Source organism: Rattus norvegicus, chromosome 7 (genome assembly GCF_036323735.1).
Source record: "Rattus norvegicus strain BN/NHsdMcwi chromosome 7, GRCr8, whole genome shotgun sequence".
NCBI lineage: Eukaryota > Metazoa > Chordata > Mammalia > Rodentia > Muridae > Rattus > Rattus norvegicus.
Window position 1 is genome coordinate 20,944,267 of NC_086025.1, and position 24,665 is coordinate 20,968,931.

The following is a 24,665-nucleotide window of genomic DNA, read 5'->3' on the forward strand; positions in this document are numbered from 1 at the left end:
GAGTAGCCTGAGGCCACCACCGTACAGCAAAGAACACAATGTTGGAACTGGCATCCCGAAGAAAGGAGCAGAGCCTGTGAAGGCTGGGGAGAGTCTGGGTTCAGAGATCCTTTAAACACAAACGAACTCCCAGGGATGCTGGTGTCAGCCTGGGAGAGGCTGCGGTTTACCCTCTAGGCCACCAGGAGAAAGTGGGAGCTGGGGACAGGGTCTCAGAGCAGAGTGAGGCGGTGGGACATGCAGGCTGGAACTTGGGGAGGGCAGGAATACAGAAGACTTTCGCTTGGTGCCTTGGTTTTAGTTGACACATTTAACTGAGCCAATTCAACCTCATTATGCCATTGAGATGACGCTCATTCCTAAAGTCGGAATCTAGTAATTTTCCTCCAGGCTCGGTTGATCTTTACTGCACAGCTTCCTTTTGGGAAGTTTTTTTTTTTTTTTTTCTTTTCTGCCTTTTCCTGACACTTCTGGGGGAAAAAAAAAAAAAAACAAACAACCAAACATACACAAGGAACTTTTTTTCATTCCGTCCTATAATAGAATTGCTTTGGTTCTATTTGAACCAAGGACACCTGTAAGCCAAAAATTAAATCTTCGCTAACTTAAAATTACTTGAGTCTCTAAAACCCCTTTTATATGCCAAGATGGTTCCCATAGCAGACAGCCCTGTGTTGTTTGTTTTGTGAGAAAGCGAGTGATAAAAGACCCATGAAATCGACACAGAAAGCCAGAACACAGAGAGAGGCGAGGGCTCTCCATCACGGCGGCTTCTCCCCTCTGCTGACTTGCCGAACAATGGGGGCTACACATCCAACTGCAGATCCAACACAGCTGTGCATTTCATTACATGGAGAGCACTAGTGACACAAGTAAATAATTAACTTATTCTGCCCCACTGACTGTGCTTATGAGACCAGTCATAGCTGATGGAGTTTAATACAAGCGAACACAAAGGGGCCATAATGAGCTTAGAAGTTAAAACAAAATATTTAGACACAATTTGATGATCTTGAATCTCAAATTAGACAGATGATTTTTTTAAATCTGCATTTTACTGATCCATCAGGGGTAAAGAATGTTCTTAACCTTAGAAGCACACTTTTCCCCCATACTTTTCTTTCCTTCCACACTTCTCTGGTTTAGAAATATTCCAATCTTCACCACACTGAGAAGGTTTCTTTTCTTTTATTGCAGTGAAAAATTAAAACTGTGCTTCATCAAGGAACAGAAGCAGAAAGTCCATTCCAGGACTAAGAAGTTTTGAAAGTTGTGGTCTCGTCCCTTGAGTGCTGGGTTAAAATGCAAATGCTATGCTGTGTGCTCCAGTGTGTTAACCCCCACCCCTGCATCCCTGGAAAGAGGATGGGCTCCAAATAAAGCATGGCTAATGGGAGCTGTGGGGAAATGATTACCGATTCATACCTTAAATGCTTACACAGCACTTCAGATTTTAAAATAAAATTTCATCCCCTGCTTATGCTGATGATGTCTCAACTCCATTGTTTATAGCACAGCCTCCTGGTAGCAAAATGCAAATACGTTTTGCTCTGGAACTTGGATGTACTCACTGGGGGCTAATGGGAAGTAGGCCACAGACTGTATCACAGGACTCTTTGCACACACAAACCGAGGAACAAAAACAGAAGCTGGGAGAGTTAGGAGCAGATGACGCCCCGTCAAGAGTATCACTTCGTCAGCATTGACACTAGTGCCAAGGGTAGAGACAGAGAACTTACGGAGCCCAGGGAAGCTACAACTGGGTAGCCCACTCAGAGGACCCAGACACTGCAGGCTCAAGTACCAAGTTGCTAACTTTATTTCTATGGCTTCAGAGAGCAACCCAGAAATCATGTAGAAACAGGTTTGTCCAGAGAAAATACAGTCGGCATTATGAATCATTTGGTTTTCTTAGAATGTATTTCTAATAATTAATATTTATAGCAACTGACCTGTTGGGTTTAGTGGGTTAGATCTGTGTGATGGAATACTTTAAATTAAATAGACAAGAGTTAACATATCAGAAGAAAGATCAGGGTGTTGTAGCTCATGTCACTAATGCAAGTATTGGAGAATTCTGAGTTGGAGGCCAGCCTGGGCTGCTCAGCAAGACCCTGTCTCAAAGAAAGGCAAACAAATGAACCCCCCCTCACAAAAAAAAAAAAAAGAAAAAATTTACCATGCTAGAGCCTTATCAAGACAACTGCGGTGATGTGTTTAATGCAAGGGATATTTCTGAGGTGACATCCCATTGAGGACTGACTAACATGTGGTTTTCTATTGGAGTGTGTGTCACACAGTATATTTTAGTAATACACTGTGTGACACACACTCTAAGGAGGACACAACTCTAGGCAGGCAGATGCAGCCCCATAGATCAATCTGAGAGAATGCTGGAAGCTAACACCCTTCTATAAGTGCACTTGCTGTGGTTGAACATCACAGGAAGGCTACTGAAATCACACCCATCAGAACCTCACTCACCGGGGTCCAAGTAGGTAGATACTTCACCGTTTACAGGCTATGTACTCCAGTCTCACACTGCTCGGGAGGATGACAGAGAGTCATCCTTCCCCCCACAGTTACACTGTAGGAAGTGAGTCTTCCCTTACAGTTACACTGTAGTTAGTGAGCCTTTCCCCCACAGTTACACTGTAGGAAGTGAGCCTTTCCCCCACAGTTACACTGTAGTTAGTGAGCCTTTCCCCTACAGTTAACACTGTAGGAAGTGAGCCTTTCCCCCACAGTTACACTGTAGTTAGTGAGCCTTTCCCCCACAGTTACACTGTAGGAAGTGAGCCTTCTCTTACAGTTACACTGTAGTTAGTGAGCCTTTCCCCCACAGTTACACCGTAGGAAGTGAGCCTTTCCCCCACAGTTACACTGTAGGAAGCGAGCATTTCCCCCACAGTTACACTGTAGTTAGTGAGCCTTTCCCCTACAGTTAACACTGTAGGAAGTGAGCCTTTCCCCCACAGTTACACTGTAGGAAGCGAGCATTTCCCCCACAGTTACACTGTAGTTAGTGAGCCTTTCCCCTACAGTTAACACTGTAGGAAGTGAGCCTTTCCCCCACAGTTACACTGTAGGAAGCGAGCCTTCCTTTACAGTTACACTGTAGTTAGGGAGCCTTTCCCCCAGTTACACTGTAGTTAGTGAGCCTTTCCCCCACAGTTACACTGTAGGAAGTGAGCCTTTCCCCCAGTTACACTGTAGGAAGTGAGCCTTTCCCCCAGTTACACTGTAGGAAGCGAGCCTTTCCCCCAGTTACACTGTAGTTAGTGAGCCTTTCCCCCAGTTACACTGTAGGAAGTGAGCCTTTCCCCCCAGTTACACTGTAGGAAGCGAGCCTTTCCCCCAGTTACACTGTAGGAAGTGAGCCTTTCCCCCCAGTTACACTGTAGGAAGTGAGCCTTTCCCCCAGAGTTACACTGTAGGAAGTGAGCCTTTCCCCCCAGTTACACTGTAGGAAGTGAGCCTTTCCCCCAGTTACACTGTAGGAAGTGAGCCTTTCCCCCAGTTACACTGTAGGAAGTGAGCCTTTCCCCCCAGTTACACTGTAGGAAGCGAGCCTTTCCCCCAGTTACACTGTAGTTAGTGAGCCTTTCCCCTACAGTTACACTGTAGGAATCGAGCCTTTCCCCCAGTTACACTGTAGTTAGTGAGCCTTTCCCCCAGTTACACTGTAGGAAGTGAGCCTTTCCCCCAGTTACACTGTAGGAAGTGAGCCTTTCCCCCCAGTTACACTGTAGGAAGCGAGCCTTTCCCCCACAGTTACACTGTAGTTGGTGAGCCTTTCCCCCAGTTACACTGTAGTTAGTGAGCCTTTCCCCCAGTTACACTGTAGGAAGTGAGCCTTTCCCCCAGTTACACTGTAGGAAGTGAGCCTTTCCCCCCAGTTGCACTGTAGTTAGTGAGCCTTTCCCCCAGTTACACTGTAGGAAGCGAGCCTTTCCCCCACAGTTACACTGTAGTTGGTGAGCCTTTCCCCCACAGTTACACTGTAGTTGGTGAGCCTTTCCCCCACAGTTACACTGTAGTTGGTGAGCCTTTCCCCCACAGTTACACTGTAGTTGGTGAGACACTTCGCTGGCAGTCGTGTCTGAGTGAACGGAGGGAGGAGTGATGGTGCCGAGGACGTTAGTCTCGATACTAGAATAATCAGTACCTCATCATCCGCCATTACTTGTGTTAGAAGAGCTGATGGGCTAATATCCGAGAGCAACTTTACGGTCCTTAGACAAGAATCTAAATGCAAGGAATTATTATTCTATAAAGGATCTAATTGCTCTCAGCAGGACATACTATAGAGGTCAACTTAATGACTGGCCAGCCAGGAGCAGCTGCCCTGACTGTGGTTGTGGAGGTTGGAACCGGCTTCCTTCAGCCTGTTCTGGCCATTCCACTCTCAAGGAGTGTCTAGGGGGAAACTGCTTCCTGCTGATGAATACGGCACTAAATAGGGCTAAAAAGCAGTCAAAATGCTCTCAAGTTCCACTGTTCCTATCAAGTAAGAAATACTTCAGTTAAACTCATGTCTATGGGCCTCAGAAATGCAAATTTCTAAATCAAAATGTGAAGGCTACCACAGGTGGCCTCCTTTCTTCCCTTTCTTCCACTTATCAAACTAACCTTTTCTTTTTCTCACCACCACCTTAAATCATCCCTAGCGAGCCGGAGAGCGGAAGACAAAAAGCGTCCTATCACTTCCAGATCTAGCACGTCACTTGCCAAATCCCTGCTGATGTAACTTCAATTCGGCTCTTCCTTACATGTTAACAGATAAATAATGCATAAGAAAACTTGATTAGCTTTCTTATTAAAACATCACTCTAAATGAGAGGAGGCGCTAGAAGACAATAGCGTTTTTACACGGCTTTCCCATGAGCAGCTGAATGGTTTGATGTGATAAATTTGCATAGTCTGAGGCACACAAAGGGCTGATTAATTGAAACCCTTACAGTGCTTCTGGAAGCAGCTATTGTAAAAACAATAACCATAGGAACTTTACAAAATACACATGGCTAAATGTGTCAAGAACTTAATGAAATGTGGTGAGCCTACACTATTTGGAAACAGAATGGGAGATTTTTATTCTAGGCCATAAAGCACTAAACACCTTAATTTCTAAGCTTTAGCTGTGTGTTTACTGAAAGGGCAGAGCTCCAGTGAGCCACACAAGGCCCAACACTTGTTCTTAGAAAACAAATTAAGTGAAGTCTTCTTACAACCAGGTGTCTATGTGGGCAGAATCTGGACTTCTAGCATTAGTAAGTTGTTGGAATTTCTGTTTGGACTCTGACTTTTAGGGATGTGGGACAAAATGCCTTTATCTTTAGGCTCCCACCAGTACTCTACTCAGTCACCCGTCTACCCTCCCACTTAAACATTCAAGCAGGATCAGGCAGCTGGGGCCGAAGACCTCCAGTGTGTCTGAAGGTAGCCTGGAAGTGCAGTTTACACCCTGAAGAGCTGGGTGAGGACCAGGTGCCAGCCATGTTACTGTTACTCCAGGCTGAGCTCTTCTCGCTCATCCAGTTTAGAAAGCACTACAGAAAAATACATAGTGAACGGAATTCTGGGAAAACTGGCTTTTTACTTGTTTAATGAACAAACTTTGCTCTCAGGTTTTCTGGGCCTGAGAAATGAACATTTTCTTAGCTCCCACAGCTTCTTTGCAGCACTACAGAAGATGTTCTGGATAATAAGGCCAGAACTTCTTTTAAGATATACTTCATAAAAATATTAATAAATTAACTTAGCAGATTACTGAATAATTTTTAGAGACAAGTCTTTTAATGAGACTTACTTTGTTTAAGAGTCAACGATAACTATTCTAGAAAATTCTGTCCACAAATACACTATCCTCTCTAAGCCAACCATAAATAAACATGCTGACCAGCTAAGTGAGAAACTGTACTTCGATATGCCCGCCCGAGCTTTTACTTCCCATCAAAGTTGACTTCCGAGCGCCTAAGTGGCTCTCTGGTCCCGGAGGAGGGAGGGCACTAAGAATGGATGGCATTATCTCAGATCTGCAGTTATTAAAATGCTTCTGTTTGCCAGGACAAACACTCTTGCTCAAATACAGTTTTCCTTAGAAACACGGCTTGGCACTGCTGCCGTCCTGTGATCTGGGACCTTTGTTGGAGGTGCTAATCCTTTTTCACACGAGAGACTGAGAAATGCTCTTTTGGGAGAGTGATATATTGCTTCTCCCTCTCCACATCAAAGGGGGCTACTCTTTCCTTGCTCACCGTGAATGGCAGCAACAGAAAGAGGATATCCAGAAATATAATAATTCGCTCTGCCTGGACACTGAGATGAAACTTAACTCCTTAGACTAACGCATTCTTTTCCTAACGAATTAAAAAGACCAAGGATGAAATCTAATAAAGGCACTGTTAGAGGAAAGTCTCGATATGAAAATATTATTTGGCACCAACTTAAAAAAGTGCTTGAGTTTTGTCTATGTAAAATTTATAAAAACCCGGGATCTGGATACACTTATTTCTGTTTCAGAGAGGAAGTTCAGCTCAGACTGTTTCCAGTGAGCACCACGTGACCATCTCTGTCTCTTTACCTACCAAGTGACGAGGACAGGACAGGAAGGCACCGAGCTTGCAGACCCATGGCTCTGCTCTACTGCCCTCAGGAAGGCCTTTTGTGTTTTGCCTATGAGCAAGGTAGGCCCAGCTGTCTCCCAAGTGAAACCCTGAAACATGGAAAAGATCAAAACTCCCCAAAGAACTCAAAACCAAAGCAGACTTTGCCTCCCTGAGAACACACAGGCAGGTTGGCTCTTGGCTGTAGAGGAGGCCCTCACTGAGTAACCCCACACTCCCCAGATAGTCTTCATTCAAAGCTCTTTGGATGGTGATCTCGCCGATGGTGTTCATAAAGGACCAGGAAAGACATGTCTGTATGTACTCCATGAAGATTCTGGATGTCACAGGGACTGCAGTTTCTCTACTGCAAAATGCAGCAGCAGGCGTTGAGAGTGTGTTGGGCTCTTTCTGATCTCCATCCAAGACTTCCCTTCTGCATCAGTGGCTCTGTCAGTTTAGTCCCGGTTTGGGGTATTACTGTTGATTTGTGTTTTGTGTTTTTGTTTTGTTTGTTTGAGACAGGGTCTCTGTGTAGATCTGGCTGTCCTGGAACTTGTTCTGTAGACCATACCGGTCTTGAAATCACAGAGATCATCTTGCCTCTCTCTGCTGGCAAGTGCTGGGATTAAGGGCTTCCCCTGAGTTTTGGAAGACCCAGACAGGAAGGCTGCAGGGACTGAGAAAACTCTTCTGCTTCTTACTGCCGTCCTCTGGCTAACTGTGGTCTTCGCTCATCACACTGGGGACACGCTGTGGAGAATTCTCTTGCTCTGCCTTACCCACCCATCCCATCCTCTTCAGTCTTTATCAGCTCTGTGATCATGCACAGCACAGAGCTACCAATGTTCAACTTCCTGCCGCAGTGGCGTCACTTAGCTACTTCTTATCCTGCTACCCTGAAGTGACTAACTGTGATTGAGCAGAGACCAATGTCATGATCTGTGTAACCAAAATCTACAACTTGCAGCCAACTCCTGGAAAGGCTGTTTTAAGAGGTATTAGTGTAGAAATGTAATCTAATCTGTGTATTGTACATGTACTGAATGAATTCCTAACAACAGCTTTAAAAACAAACAAGCAAACATACAAACAAACACCAACAAAACCCCTAAACCCAAAGCAGATAACAAACCAGCCAGTCCGTCTCTAGGAGCATACACGCCACTCCCGGAACACCACGAGCTCAGCTCCAAGCTTTAAAGGTGGAGCATAAGTACAGGCTACATCAAAGTAATCTGCAGGTTTCCTTCTGGAGAAGACTTACAGGCCAACTTGCAGGCAGTGCTGTATTATCCAAACAAGTCTACTTCAAAAGAGTGGAAATTAGGCTCCACTGACTACTGTTCTTACCCTAGAAGGTATCTGTGTGGACCACAACAAACTGGCCACACCAGGAATGATGTCGTGGCACATGTACCCCAGAACCCCACAAACTCTTGAGGCTTTTATCGGCTCATTTTGCAACGATAACTAAGCACACGGCTGGTGCTATGGCCCACAGTCTCCGATGTATTCCCATTTTACGTGGCAATATCTAACCGTCCTAGGGGCCACCCAGTTCATCTCTGGCCTCTGTCAGCTGAGTCGTGTGACTACTTCAACCACTGTCCTCAACAACCCTCCACATTGCATCCTTAGACATCACACCTGGCCAGACGATCAGGAGAATGGGTGGATGGGAGGCTGAGAAGTTACTTCATTTTCCTGACACTGAATTGCAATCAATCAAGCAGGAAGTAGGGCTGGGAGTGCGCCTTCTGGACTGGTCTACGGTAGCGTTTGCTTTGTTTTCCTGGCAGATATCAACAGGAAAAGGCGGTACCTTTTCTATGGAGAAACTTCAAGCAGGGTGGCAATCTCAGAGGTGATGACAATGGGGTATCAGAATAGAGAAGAAACACCTCAGACAGTTTAATGGAAGAGGCAACACACTCAGAACATTCTGGATTCCAATCTAGTCCTGCAAGCATTAAGCTGTATCAGACAAGCATCCTCTCTGAGGTTGAAATGCCTCATTCTGTATGGTAGGAGACTAGAACTGTATGGACAAAAGGACAGACCACACATAAGATGTTACACCATTATCAGTGTGCCCAAGGTGCCACACTACAGGGGACAAACAGCACACATGATCCCAAATTTTATCCCTAGTGTACACCCCCTTGTTGGCCCCAGTCTCACCCACTGCCACCTTTACTTAAGAGTCTGCCAGACATCACAAACCCGAGGGTCAAACTCTTAAGGGGTGCCCTTGCCTAACTCCAGAACATGGTTCCTGTCCCACTCGTCCCACTTTATTAAAGAGCAAACCGCTTGCTCAGGGCACAGACATCATGTGGCTTAGATTTATCTCCCTGAACATATGTGTGAGAAATTCAGTCCCCAGTGTGGAGTGCTGGGGACTGCTGGGTGGTGTTTAGGGCCTATGAGTGCTGTCTATGAACAGATTAGCGCTGAACACAGAAGCATCTGAGGCTGCAGATTGCAGCTCATGCTCTTTCTCCCGTGTGCTTCTACCCTTTCACTGTCTACCAAGAGATGAAGTAATTAAACAAGCCTTCAACAAACGTGGGACCCTTGGCCTTGAGTTTTCTAGCTTCTAGAACTGTAAGAAGTAAACCTCTGTACTTACAGGTTACCCAGACTAACTAGGCAGAGCGGCACAGATCAGATAAGTCACGAGGTTAAGGGAGAGAGGTCAGCCAGTCTAGCCTAATCCATGAGTTCCGGGTCACTGAGAAACCAGTTTCAAAAAAACAGAAAAGAAAAACGGTGGAATATGAGCAAGGACTCATATCAGACACCAACCTTGAACCTTTACACACATGTGCTCATATGCATGTGGTACCTACATGTACACACACACACACACACACACACACACAGCACAAGGAGTCCTGTGAGGTCAGTCTCTGTGAATGAGCAACACTGGATCTACAACATAGTTATGCTGTCAGGAAAACAATTCTCATGCTAGAATATTCCAAACGAAGCACAGGCCAATAAGGAGGATGACAGAGGACAGGACATGCTTATACATACGTGACCTGGTGAAATTTACTTCCCATGATCCTTTCTACAAGGAGAACAGTTTGGCACCTGTATTTAGTGATCACACAGCTTTAATCCCAGCATCAGGAGGCAGAGGCAGGTGGATCTCTGTTTGAGGCTAGCATGGGCTACATATTGAGCTAAGGCTATATGGTGAGACTGTCTCAAAAGCTAATAAACAAAACCTCCTCCCCCCCACCAAACAACAACAAAAGAGGTAATTACAGTTGAATGAAATCACAGGGATGAAAACTAATCCAATATGCCTGGTGTATTTATAAAACAAACACTGGGGATATGTGTGCAGAGGGGAAAACGCCATTTGAAGACACAGTGAGGTGACAGTTTGCAAGCCAGGGAGCAAGGCCTCAAAAGAGCCTGTATCTGCTAACACCTGGCCTTTGGATGGCCACATCTACTGCTGCTCTAGCCTCCTGGATCTGTGGTACTTGCTGTAGCAGCCAAACTGTATGGCTACAGAGTGTCCCCAGTATTCTTGTGAAACTGCTGGCTCAGGAGCATTACTGCACCCCAGCATGTGTGTTCAGCATCAGGTATCTTCATTTTTGGTCTCTACCGCATTTTTTGAGTCAGAGTCTCTCACTGAGGGTAGAACCCACAATTCAGTCAAACTGGCTGGTGCAAGCCCCACATCCTCTGATCCTTCCTCTCCGTCCTCAGTGAGGAGATTAACATGTGCACTGACACCCTGGGTTTGGTTTTGTTTGGATGAGTTTTGGGGATGTGTCCTCAGGTCACTGTTTGAGTGGCAGGTACCTTACAAGTGGAGCCATCTCCCTAACCCAGACACTGTGCTCTTAATAATGCTAACGAGCTCTGCTTCGGAGGATGAATGCCACGGTCTGGAGCTGGAAGGAGGAGGCTCCATAGAGTACTGATCCTGAGGAAAGCTGTACGGAGAGGCTGCTCATGGTATGCAAGACCAGTATAAAGGCGAAGAGGTAATGCCCAGAATAGCCGATAAATAAACGAAAGAGCTACTGCTTCAGAAAGAAACCTATGCTACAGAGGAGCCCTCAATGACTGCTCACTCTGTACTAAATCTGTCAGCGTAATTACATGACCCACTGCTACAACAGTCCTATCAGGGTGCCGAGGGTAGGGTGTGAGAAGAGGTGCAGGTTCCTGGACCCACCTATCCATCCAAGAGTGAATCTGTGAGTAGCACATAAAATAATGAGTACGTCTAATAATACTTAGAAATATGAAGGTGTAAACGGGACAGGATTGTTTCTGGGAGACACAGGTGGAGGAGGACCAAGTTTTCTTTTAGCACACGGCCCTCCTTTTCTATTTGTAGTGTTGAAAGCACAGGGTCTCCAGAGGACGTCATCTACCATAGAACTGTATCACCAGCTCAAACCTCCACTTCAAATACAACAAATCAACCTTTAAAATCACGTGTGTGGGCCACTGAGATGACTCTGTAGGTAAAGGCTGCCAGGTCTGATGACCTGAGTTTAAACTCCAGGAGGCACAGGACTGCCACAGATGTGGTACTGAACACACACATAAACATAACACACATGACAAGATACTGTGTGTTTATTACCTGATAAAAATCATGCTTGCAAGGAAATTATATTCACCCAGAGCCCTAGCCTTTCATTACTCTCTTAAAGTCTTTGCCACCTATTTTTCTGTTTGGCTGCTTCCCTTTCTGCTGCCTTACTGCTCAATAAATCTGACAAGACTGTAAGACAGGACTATCAAGGGAGTGGGGGCTAATCAGAAGGTCTTACCTTGGATTAAAAGGCATCTGGAAAAGGAAAACTAGGAAGACAAAGTCCTCACGGAAGTAAAGGTCAGCCACCCCAGGAGGACACCCTTCAGCTCGCAGAGAAATGTGTTATGCCAGAGGCCCCAAGACCAACCGGCTCTCTAAGGCCACTGTGCAAACAACTGAGCCAAAGACGCTTCTGACAGGGAGCCCGATCCCTGTCATACTGACAGTCTGGGAAACGCTGCAGCACAAAGCCTTCCTGACATTTCACTCAGAGGCCCGTGTTTATGGCGCTTACTGACTAGTGCTCATGTGGACAGCAGTGCTCTGTCCATGTTGTGTGTGGACTCACAGGGGGTTCCAGGTAGACCCAAGGACAGCCCACCCATCGAGACAGCAGGTAGCCTCAACTCTCGTCTGGTTACTCAGAAACTCCTAGCATGTACTGACTCAGCATGTGCTCCAAGAAAGGCCTCACTATGAGTTAAGACTGGAAAGGCATGTTTCTGTAACTAGTGGGACTGAACCTAGTAGATAAGCTCTACCATGCTTCTCCATCTCCAGCCCTCCACACAACAGTGAATGGACATGGGAATGTGTCTCAGCCAGGGATTCTATTGCTCTGATGAAACACCGTGACCAAAAAGCAAGCAGGGAGGAAAGGGTTTATTTGGCTTACACTCTATATCACTGCTCGTCAATGCTGATGGAAGTCAGTGCAGGAACCTGGAGGCCGGAGCTGCTGCAGAGGCCATGGATGGGAGCTGCTTACTGCCTACAGCTTGTTCCTCCTGCTTTCTTACTCAACCCAGGGCCACCAGCACCCACAACAGGCAGAGGGGAACTCACAGTTCAATCACTAATTGAAAAAAACACCTTACTGCTGGATCTTACAGAGCATTTACTCAATTGAGGACCCCACCTCTCAGATGATTGTAGCTTGTGTTAACACAGAACTATCAGGACAGTAATGCGACATGTGTAGGTTGATACAGAATGGGAGACTCCTTTACGATATGAATTCTTATAGGAATAGTGACATTTTCTAACATGTCAAATTCTTTTCTGTGTAGATATTAAGTCAAGTAAATGAGGGTAATAAAATCTCAGTTAGTTAGATGAGGGATATCTAATTCTGGGTACCTCCTGGAGCCGAGATTCTGTGACCCAGCAGAAAGAACAGAGAAAGGCCCAAGCACGTGCCTTTCCTAAGAAGGATCAATATTCCTGCTAAATGCACCTTGATGGGTATGGTGCCTGGATTGATAATCTTGGGCATGGAAGTGAAGAGAAGGGAATGAGTGACTGACAGGATAAACTCATCCACCGTAATGACCTCAACCATTAATATCATCAGGAGAATCGGAGAATTAGCACACGACACTTGGGGTCCCACTTACCCTTTTGTCCATGGCGACTGCTGAATTTGTCTCCGATCTCTGGACGCCGCGTCTGTCTCAGGAGCATCTTGATGAGGAAAGCGTCCTCAGCGTTGGAAGAGATCATCACTTTCTCGATGTAAGAGTCTGTTGCACCTTTGTACCTGATGTGAAGACAAAGTCATTCAAGTAGCCTCTAACTGCCCTTTGCTAGTCTGTCACTGTATGGCATACTCTTCAATCCCGCCACAAAATATTCTGATATTCTCCTGTCATGCTCTGAAAAATTACTTATTTCCAGCATTAAATTTAAATTTTACAATTAAATATAATACATTATATATAAAACAAATGTAACACATTTATTATGAGGCAGACGTAGGGTAACAGTCTTACAGTTATTGCTGTAGACAACAGAGTAACAGACAACCACACAGCTTGTGTGAAACACCTGCCTCATGGAGCCAAGCTGAGTTTTCAGAGTTGATCAGACTCAGTTTGGAGTGCCTAACCACTTTCGCAAAGTCCTTCAACTTATTAGATTAGTACACATCTTGCCTCATGTATTTTTTATACGACAGACACTATGAGGAGTCCGCCAAGGGTTGGATCCCTGGAGGCTCTGACATAAAGCCATTGAAGGATAGAGTTCCCACACAAAAGGAGCTTGCTTCCAGTAAGAAAGGCAGAGTGGTCGATCGATGCTATGGGAATCAGACACTCAGGGAGCTGTCCTGCTAGAGCCTAGGAAGACAACAGTGTCAGAGGGAGGGGGGCTATCAAGCTCTAACACAGGTGATCTGAGACGTGAGACCTGCTCACGCAGAGGGAGTGGCCCAAACGTATGTCTTCAAGAGACAATTCCCTAGAGACATGGGCTGGTGTGCACATAACGACAAAAGGCATGCCGGGGAGCATTCTCGTAGGCATCCCTGTCATTTAGAAGTTCACTCTAGGGGCTGGGGATTTAGCTCAGTGGTAGAGCGCTTACCTAGGAAGCGCAAGGCCCTGGGTTCGGTCCCCAGCTCCGAAAAAAAGAACCAAAAAAAAAGAAAAAAGAAAAAAGAAAAAAGAAAAAAGAAATTCAGAAAAAAAACAAAAAACAATCACTTGGTCACTCAGGAAATTAACACGCAGCTGAAGGGGTGGAGGGCTGACAGCCTGCCTGGGTGATTAGATAAGAATAACAGCCCAGGCAGGGAGAATTCAGCTACTGAGAGGGGTGGGGGGGTGGGAGAGAGAGAGAGAGAGAGAGAGAGAGAGAGAGAGAGAGAGAGAGAGAGAGCGAGCGAGCTAAGGGTTTGAGTGTTAGGAGAAGCCAGTCTGGGACTGGGGAGGAAGACGGTCTGGCTCAGGGCCACATGGAGCCAGCCACAGGCAGCTGTCCTTTGGGCACATCTTAAGGAGCCAAGGAGTGAGGGTTAGGTTTCTCCAAGTAGGGAAGCACATCTGGAAGAGGGACAAGTGTTACTAGTCACCAGGGACAAGGCTGCCACCAGGCCACACAATAGGGGTGAGAGACTGTGAGAAACTAGACTGGAGGAGAGTGGGGTAAGGCAGTGCTAACAGAAAAATCAAGGGTCTGTCTGTCTGCGGTGTCAAATGTTTTAGAAAGACGCGTCACGCACGAGAGGTACCTCGTGGATGAGAGAAACACTTATCCACAAGACTAGAACAGGAGATGCCACTGACTTTGGCAAATCTGCCCAACTCTGGGTTTCTTTATCTGTTTATCCCCTCTTCCTGGACTAGGCTGTGAGATCCATAGGGCATGGATGGCATTGGCTGGCTCACTGCTGTCTTCTGTAACTAACATACCTCCTAGGGCAGAAAAAACAAAAAACAAAAAACCTAAACCACTCTTGAACTGAAAAGAACACAGGCTGTCCTAGGCTGCCTGCACTGCGGCTCTCCCAGTGGGATAGAGATGAGAATCTGGGAGGGAGGTGGGAAAGCAGAACAGGGGAGACCCCCAAGAGAGAGAAACAGAAGGGGGACTAGCTCGGAATGAATCCCAAATCAATTTTCTTCGAGGATGACTAGCACAGCGAGAGCATTTTCTACGGAGGGAAAGGAAGCGACTTCGAGACAGGTGGGCGGTATGGAAAGACAAGACAAGTGGCAGAGCGAGGTTTCTGAAGAATGGAAGACAGGAACGTGCCAGCAGATGGCAAGGCGGGCCCTGAGCACCCGCCTCCTCCAGGAGAGAGGAGAGAGCATCTCCTACAGGTAACTGCACAGGAGTGAGTTCTGTTGATGGGACTTGGTACCATGGACCATTCCCAAGTGATTTGCCTGCTCTCCTGCCCACATACAAGTTCATGGCTCTGCCTCGTGCTGCTGCCTTTAGAATAGCTCTCAAAAGGGTTGTGATACCAGACTGCATTCAAGTCCTATCCCTGCCAAGTACACCCCGGTGGCCTCGGGATGGCACCCAGGTTTTCCTTGCCTGTATTCCCATGAACTCTAAGAGAACACAGCTCATGGGGTGAAAGGGCTGCCGAAGCTCTCACCCAGAGGGTGCCCAGAGGACTGACCAGCACAGTAGGCGGTCAGCATGATGGCAGCCAGTGCACTTCTCTCCTGTGAGAGTCTCTGTTGCTCTAGGCCAGCCTCTTCCCACCCCTCTCCTTAGCCTCAGTCAGCTGGTCCAAGGCAGAACAGTCATCTTCCCTAGATGGTTCTCTATCACACTGGGTAACTACTACTGCCTCACCTCAATACGTTTCATATTCCATTACATTTGAGAGCTGAGAAGAAATTTCAAGATGAATAAACTTGACTCTTTCATTACATAGTGAAAACAAGGGATTAGATGCTTTATCCCGGTGAGGTAACGTAATTACAACTAATCTAGAAACTGCTCCGTTCTAGTACATTGGTGATGTCATGATGCAGCCGCTGTCTTATTTTTTTTATGACACAAATCCGGTTGTGTCACGCTCTGCAGAATGAATCCCAAGTTCTCCCCGTGTTAGCAAGCTCACTGATCCTCCAAACCTGGGCCTTTTCTACCCAGTGACTTGCTGTCTCTTCTACACAGAGCTCCTGTCCACTGGCCCATTCCTCTCACCAGGTTATACCATCTCCATGATCCCACACTGTTTTCATGTAAGGAAAGGTATCCAATGTTGCCATTTCTAGTTCTTCCACTTATAAAAATATATAACTATATGATACATTGTATCTATGTATATCGGAGAACTAGAAATGGGATAACTACCCGACCCATATCATATATAACATGTAACTGCCCACCCATTCTTTTCCCAAACATCTGTGTCTTATCAATACTCACGTGATGGGCACATCCTTATACTGTGGCTGCTGTGGCACGTTGCTCCCTTCCAGAGGAATCTGAGTCACTGTGGGCATGGACTTGTTTACAAGCACCTGCTTGTTTTCTACTTTCTCACCTACAGAAGAGAAGAGCATTAAACAGATCGCCATCACCTGTCCTTTCTCATGTGATGACTGAGAAACTGACGATGGCATGCCAAGTAAAACCCTACCTCAATTTAACTAGAATGGCACCACCCCAGTCAACAGAGTTCACCCGTCTACCTCTTAGGGTATCAGAATAGGTTAGGAGCTTGTAGACATTTCAATCAGTACCAAGTCAGCACCAGCTTACCTTGGGAAGGAAAAAAAAAATCTCTGGTTTCGCTACTATTTCAGTTTAAGGACCAGCTACTTAAATAATCATCCTCATGCTTCTTTTCAAAGTCACGGTGATCAGTGTGAAAGCTTCACAAATATTTCCAAAGAAACAAGGTAGACAGACTTAAGGAGACTCACACACAGTGTGGCTTTGGGGAATCATGTTCCCTAGAAGACTGTCCACACCGACTCAGCTATGGCTGGGTGTATGGAAGGTGGCCAGGCTGACAACAGGCTTTTCAGCTGCTCCCCATTCCGCACCGCCCTGATGGCAGTCTTCCGTTCGGACAGCCTCGGCTATCAAACTCCCGGACTCACATAGGTCTCGCTTGTGCTTTTCTGGCTTAGTAGCAGACACATCTTACCATCGGCAGACACCACCTCATTTCCCAGCAGAGGTGGTGCAGATCTTCCCCAGCAGGGCAAATCCTCTTGCCACACAATGGTCTCACAGTTCTCTCTATGATCACCTACTCTGGATGTAACCTGACATGCCTGTGTGTAATCTGATGCACTGCCAGCCTTCTCCACTAGCCTGCAGGGCCCACGGCAAGGTCGTCTGTTGTACATACAAATTCATTACACATTTATAATCACAATGAAGTCCTTCCCTTTAGGGAAAGGGAAGTCCCAAGTCAGGCCATAAGCAAACTGTGTGAACTAGGAAATAACCAGCACAGACGCAGAGTCAAGACTGTGGTCAAAACATGGCTCCAGTGTGGCTACTGTATAATTTAAGATTATACCTAGGATACACTTTTTGCTATAGGAAAACACACTTGATGTATAGAAAAACATAGGAAGAACATTCAGTGAAAATGACCATACTGGCTGAATCTAGATGGGGTGTTACAGACTGGTTCTTTCTGTCCTGTTTACCAAAAATTCAGAAATACTGCTAAATAACTCTCACAATTTTAAAAAGTACACAGTGAAGTTCATTATTTCTTAAGGGTTTTTTTTTACCTGGAGAACAAATGCCATCTGCATCTAAAATTTCATGTCGCCAGATGGGTTTTCTGGTAGCAGCATCCAACATGGGACCCATCACCTTATCAAAAGTCTGATTGGTATATCGCTTCAATGTGCACTTAGCGTTTTTATAGACGAGACAACGCCCAAAACCTGAAATGAAATCCCAAATGGGTCAGAATCCCTGGTAATATGAAACGAAGACATGGACTTGTGGTATTCACCTTTCCAGAGAACTAAACGACCAGTCACCCAGGAAGTTGTTAGCACACCTGAAAACAGACCACGTTTCAGGCCAGGCTGCTCAACACACAAACTCTCTGTGTTATAATTTCTGCCAAGCTTCCCCGAAAGGTCTTCCTTTCTTTGACTCTAGCATTTATGGCTAGATCTAAGCAGGCAAGAAAAATAATGTTTATTTCTCCAGGAAGGGACACACATGTGCTCCCTGCCTCCTCCCTTTTAAATGTGAAAGTGACTGTAGTGAACAAAATATAAGATAGACAGAGTCATCACTGCTTATCATCATGGCTCCCAGTGACCTGTACGGCCACGGTAAACCCAGCCCAGAGGGCCAGCTGCTCTGCTAATATCACACAATCTGAAACTGTGATGCCACAGCCATTCACAGCAGGCTGCAGTGCATGGGGGTCCAAATTGCACGAAATCATCCCATGGCTTCTTCTAAGCGTAAATGGACATTTTATTTATAGGTGGGAGCTTAAAAGCTAACAGAGGGTAAACTCTGATCATTAAACTGTGTTTCTGATACACATCACAAAGTCTTCAGATTTCCACATCAACGTTACCAGTTAATCAGAAAGGAAAATATCTCGTTTCAAAGCATGGCTGTTGTCACTTGAGAAAAAAAGGGGCATAAATTCAGTGCAGCCAACATTAATGCCAGTGACACATGTCTAGGAGTACTATTAGGGCTGCCTAGCAACTAGGGAGAGGGAAGGGGAGGCATGGTGGGTATGCCAGAGAGGGAAGGAGCTGGAGACTGAATAGAGAAGTCAGCCTGCAGACCAGGTGGTGCTGGCTAGGTCATGCAGTGCTGACCTGTGGAAGGAGAACGTTAAGAGGGAAGAATAAAAAAGCACAAAACTACAAGATAAGGTTTGTGTCTCTGTACATTCTGGCTTTTGACACGTGGCTAACGAATGGATCATAGACTGTGGGCTTAAGCTGTATAGGAACAGCCTTTCCACCTGCCCTCTCAACACGACTGTTGTTGCATGTATTACCAGATTGATTAAAAATAAATACCACCAGCCCCCACCAAAAATGAGCCTTTCACATACTATTTAATTCCTGGTGGGAAAAAAAAACCTCTCATTTACTTCTTTCTTTGAGAAACGTTCAAGTTGCTAGTAAAATAAAAACAGATCTCGAAGTTACACATTCAATACATTGTTTCAATGTCAGTCATTAAGAACAAAGCAAGTAACAAAACCAACACGAAAGTGTAGCAGGTCTTACAGTTTTAGACCTGGCATTGCCCTGCACCCAGGAGACCTCAAGGAAATGGCTGCCTAAATTCGAGCTGCACAGCGACAACACAGCTGATGCGCCAAGGTGGGCGGGGAATTTACAAGCTTCTATGCTGGATTAAGAGCTCCAGGCAATCAGTGGCTGCCAGGAGAGGGAGAATCAGTCTTCTTAAGGAACAGGCTCCCTGCCAGATTAGTCCATCCCAAGTGGTCATCCCTAAACACTTGTACACACAAGCAACACTAAAGCACTCAGACCGGTGTGTGTGTGTGTGTGTGTGTGTGTGTGTGTGTGTGTGTGTGTGTGTGTGTGTCTGTGTGTGTGTCTGTGTGTGTCTAGGTCTGTGTGTCTCAAAAAAGAAGTTAAGAATTTGGGTAGGGTGATGAAGGAGGAGGAAGCCAGGTGGGAATGATATAAACACAATACTCATGTATGGAATTCTCAATTTAAATAAAGAACATACAACAGCCCCAGTTTGTGTATAAAGTCCAAACCATTCTGAACCTGTACTGGATTCTGACCCCAAGTAATATTTATAATCATCACTTACTATATCTAATTCTGCAAAAACAGTACTTCTGGTGTTTAAGCTCTAAGAATTTACTTACCTCTGTCCAGAGAGGCCTTGTTCAAAACAAGGGCGTCTTCAATGTCATAGCCGCTGTAGCTCATCACGGCAACAGTTGCATTCTGCCCAGCTGGCAATTTCTCAAAGTCTATCAACTCAATGGTTTTTGTTTTAACCATGGGTTTTTGTGGATATGCTAGTAGATACATTAGTGTATCAATTCTGTTTCGCTGATTGTATCCAATGGTACCTTCATTGATATTGGAGAAAATAAAACCAACCATTATATCCTGTAGAATAATCAGGTAGCAATGAGTTTAAATACATTAAACATGCTTAACTGGAAGGAAGAGAATCTCAGGTTAAACATTTCAAAATAATACTCATATGGTAGTTATTGATTTCTAAAGCAACTTTATTACTCTGATCATATTTTTTTCTGGGATATCAAATAGTGGCTTTTCTCACTAAATATTTGAAATCTCAGAAAAAATATAATCAGTAATAACAATCTAAACAATTTCAACTTTTTTGGACTTACTAAGTATAATCGATCCTATTTGCATATTTTTGGTTTTTACCAGTTAATTTCACAAGTTCACTCCACAAGCCTACACTTGGCTCTCTTAGGACGATGTGAGCAGCGTTGGGTTTTCACATGCAAGAACTTACACAGCCCGGCAAGAATGCACACACTAGTGACAGCAAAAGATTTAAATGTACGAGAAAGTGAGAATGGAATCGGGAAGATCTCGACAGAGGTGTGGTCTTGCTCACTTGTTATTCATGAAGCAGCAAACAAATGATAAACAAAACCAAAGGCCATCTACCCTGAACAAATCCTGCTACACTTTTGTGTTGATTTTGTTACTTGCTTTGTTCTTAACACTTTGTGAAAGGCTAGATCCCCTCTCCAGAGGAAGTGAAAACACAGCCTGGCTGGGTGAGGAGAGAGGACACAGCCTGGCTGGGTGAGCTCTTTTTTTTTTTTTTTCTTTTTTCTTTTTTTCGTAGCTGGGGGCCAAACCCAGGGCCTTGCGCTTGACCACTGAGCTAAATCCCCAACCCCAACTCTTTCCTCCTTAGCAATTAGCCTTCTCCCAACAGTCCTTAGAAGGGTGTGTTCCTGGGTTATGTTGTTAACTACAAGTGAAATCTGAATTTTAACCCTACAGTGGAATTTATGGCCTTCCTGTAGAAGCTGTGTGTTTGAGCTCACAGACACACAGTTAACTCTAAAATTAGGAGACGCAGATCTGCCTCGCTGTAAGATCTCATGGGGTCTACTGAACCCTTCACTTCCACACATTCTTCACTCATGAATGACCGCAGGGAGGTGCTAGCATCAGGGGGACGCTTTGCTTGCTTCACACACAGCCTTCTATGATCACACACACACACACACACACACACACACACACACTCTCTCTCTCTCTCTCTCTCTCTCTCTCTCTCTCTCTCTCTCTCTCTCTCGCATCAGCCCTAGGTGCCACTGTGTGGACTAAGCCACAGTGTGGATACCCAACTCTGTATTTAAGTCCTCTGACGTCTCCATCTTTGAGTTCCTAGCTCACCTGTGTTCCTTCCCCATCCCCGACCGCTACTTCCCCTGCCCCACCCCCCAAAAATCAATAGCAATCTTAAATCAGGACTGAGACCAACTACTTGAGCAGAAAAAATAAAAACCCTGCCACTCTCGACAATCACCGCCAAAGGCAATGACAAGAGCAGCACAGAAGGCACACCACAGAGCGAGGAGCTCATTACGGCTGCTCAGGAAATGTCGGGTGAAGGAAGGGGAAGAACTTGGGCTCCTTACCAGAGCATGTGTGCATCTGTGCTTAAATCTTCCCCAAACTCACCGCACGCCAGCTGAAAAATGACAGTCACTTGGACCTCACAGTGACAACCAATAAGCTGGACAGGGTACCTAATGGCCGTCACTCACTGCTTTAGCCTAGGACTGCTGCTGGGGTCATGACACAGCTCATAGACAATACGTTTACGTTTCTCTATGGAACCGTTTAAAATGTACGTTGTGACTGCAGTTCCAACTGTGTAGTTGACACAGCTTGAGCTGTGGATTCAGGCAATGTCCCACCAGGCTGCCAAGACATGTCTTCTGAGACTGCGACAAGTGTCACCATGCAGCAGGGAAACACAAATGGCTGCCTCGTCAACAACAGCCATGGAGCCTGATCCTGCTCTAAATCGTGCTCTCAAGGCCAGATGTAATTCTCCAGCATTACTACTGACCGCTAAGCAGAGGAGCAGCAAAATCACTTAGCACATCTGGGTTATGACTCATTTGAAACTTTTCTTTAAAACAAAAACAAAACCAACTTGTGTACTAGACTTGTACACATCGTTTGTAGAAACACAATGGGTGTGTATATGAAAACTCCAAGATCCTACAATGCCACTGAGTCCCTATAATTATTTTCTTAAAATGATGGATGATTATTAAGTATCTAAAGAAATCCAATCAAGGCTTGCCTGTATAAGCATGGGGTCAGACTCAATGTCCTCATTGCTGTTTTTAGTTTCCTTAAAGAGCAGGACTGGGCTGCAGATCAACAGCAGGGCTCACCCAGCATGCACACAGCACACCACAAAAGACACTGGGGGAAATGACACACGCAGCTAACGCAAAGGAACACCTGGAAGCTGTGGTCTGCTTCCACTGGCCCGGTTTGTTGTGAGCACTGTCTAAGGTAATTTCCCTTGCTCACCCCCAGGACATGCTTTCCCTTACTCAGCCATATTTCCTTGATAAGGAAGTCATCGAGGGGCGTGGCAAAGTACACAGATGTGCATTCAAAGAGGGAAAGGTGCTTTAAGGTGAGATGAAAATATTCTTTTTTTTTTTTTTTTTTTCCGGAGCTGAGGACCGAACTCAGGGCCTTGAGCTTGCTATGCAAGCACTCTACCACTGAGCTAAATCCCCAACCCCCAGATGAAAATACTCTAAACGGGTAAGAAAGTAGTATTTATGGGAAAGTGAGGTCGTGTGCATTTACGTTTTCTTCCTTTCTTTGTCCTGAGCCTCAATCAATTACTATCAAAGACAATGAAGGGTGATGGTAATGGGATGCTTAGCTAGGACACCGCCAAAGAACTGGACGGACAGACAGACCACACCTTCCTCTCTCTCCACCGGCAACGCCAGAGGCTTCTGCTGACCTGCACGCTGGCACACAGGACGCCAGCCTTTAGGGTCACTGCAGGAGGGTGTGTGGAGAACCTCGAGGTGGTCTCACTTGGTATTGAGACAACTGTACTACAGAGCAGCCTGACAGGGACACCGGCCACTCGGTGCACTCTGTGCAGTGTCTCCCTTGGCGTTTTCTTTGCTCTTCTTTTAACTGGTGGTCTTATTACCAGGTTTCTTTATATAAACTAGGTATCTCTGGAGGGAGACTCCTCCCACTCTGTGCCCCCCGTTTTCATACCCCAAGATGTTTTTCAAGAGAAAGAAAATTAATTTTAAGAAATTCAATTTATACCTTTTTCTTCTTATGGCTTCTGCCTTTTGTATCCTATGTGAGAAAGCCTTTCGGCTCTTGCGGTTAGGACTACGATTTGGCTTGTGTCCGTTCTTTATGGTGTCAGGCAGGAACTGACATTCACTTTTTTACATATAGATATGCAAAATAAAATGTTTAGCTGAGAACTTTCTTTTCCCCATAAACTCTTATATCAGCTTCATTAAAAATCATTTGCCAGGGGTTGGGGATTTAGCTCAGTGGTAGAGCGCTTGCCTAACAAGCACAAGGCCCTGGGTTCGGTCCTCAGCTCCGAAAAACAAACAAACAAACAAACAAACAAACAAACAAAGAAACAAAAATCATTTGCCAGATGGAGAGATGGCTCGGCAGTTCTTTCAGAAGACGTGAGTTCCGTTCTGAGGACCTACACCAGGCAGTTCACAACTACCATAACTCTGGATGCAAGGGATCTGACCTCTCGGACTTCTAAGGACACCAGCACTCACATACACACACCCTCTTCCTCCCACATATTTTTAAAAATTCTTTAAAAAGCCAAACATTAGTTATGAAGATAACTTAGTGTTTCGAGATGGGGAATAATGCGTGTAAAGAAACTCAGACCACAGCTGAGTGTGGTAGCACACCTTTGATTCTGACGCCTGGGAAGCAGAGGCAGGCAGATCTCCGTGAGTTTAGGGACAGCCAGCCTATATAGTGAGACCCTTTCTTAATGGAGACGGTGGTGTGGGAGGGGAGATGGGACAGAGAGAGAGAGAGAGAGAGAGAGAGAGAGAGAGAGGGGGAGAGAGAGAGAGAGAGGAGAGAGGGAGAGAAAGAGAGAGAGACAGCTCAGAGACTCAACTGCCTATAAACACACACATCTCTTAACTATTAATTCTGTTCCATTCACTCACTCATCTGCCCCTGAATCAATATTACACTTTCTTTATTGTTATTGTTTTATAATAAATCAGAATCAAGTTGTATTATTTCTCTAGTTTACTCTTCTTTAGTGTAAAACTCTTACTCCGTGTGTGTGTGTGTGTGTGTGTGTGTGTGTGTGTGTGTGTGGTGTGCGCGCACGCATGCACATGTGCACACTGTGTGGTTATACATGCATATGTGTGTGTATGGAGGCCAGAAGCTGATGCTGGATTTGGTTTTTTCCCCAATCACTCTACTCTGCTTATTTGTTTTGAGACAAAATCTCGCTATTTAACCCTGGCTGGCCTAGAACTCACAGAGATCCAACTGACTCTTCCCCCCAAGTGCTGGAATTAAGGGCTCGTGCAGCTAACCCCGCTCTAGGCTAGAGAGGCTGGCCCATTCACTCATGTATCCAGGCAGTCATCCCTCGGAAACAGTTAGTAAGTATTTATCACACCACCTGCTAAGCTATGGCACCAGGATACAACACTAAAGAAAGCTCTGTCTTCACTGAGTTCATAATCTACAACGCAGCAGAGAAGCTAGACTCCTCACAGGCCCCAAAGTTCAGGAAAGGCGGGCAGGAAGTGAGCCCTTAGAGAAGCACTTCAGTAAGTCCTACAGGAGATTCCATAGGAGATACAACGTCCCATGGCATAAGCTACTCAACCACTGTGGAATTCAGCCTGCTCATCAGAAAGAAAAACACAAGCCTTACGAGACGGTTACCATGCTCAAAGAAGCAAATGCGTGTCAGACCTGCGAGGCTGG

General features: G+C 45.5%; 1 protein-coding gene across 1 annotated transcript in view; it reads right to left on the reverse strand.

Moving 5' to 3' along the window:
- Polr3b (RNA polymerase III subunit B) overlaps positions 1–24,665 on the reverse strand; it is a 103,268-nt gene that overhangs the window by 17,401 nt on the left and 61,202 nt on the right. Inside the window, exons 20-23 of the mRNA NM_001191878.1 lie at positions 19,517–19,726; positions 17,409–17,567; positions 16,081–16,198; positions 12,804–12,946 (exon numbers count right to left, since the gene is read on the reverse strand). Of these exons, the coding sequence (NP_001178807.1) occupies positions 12,804–12,946; positions 16,081–16,198; positions 17,409–17,567; positions 19,517–19,726 (630 nt within the window). The remainder of the gene's footprint in view (positions 1–12,803; positions 12,947–16,080; positions 16,199–17,408; positions 17,568–19,516; positions 19,727–24,665) is intronic.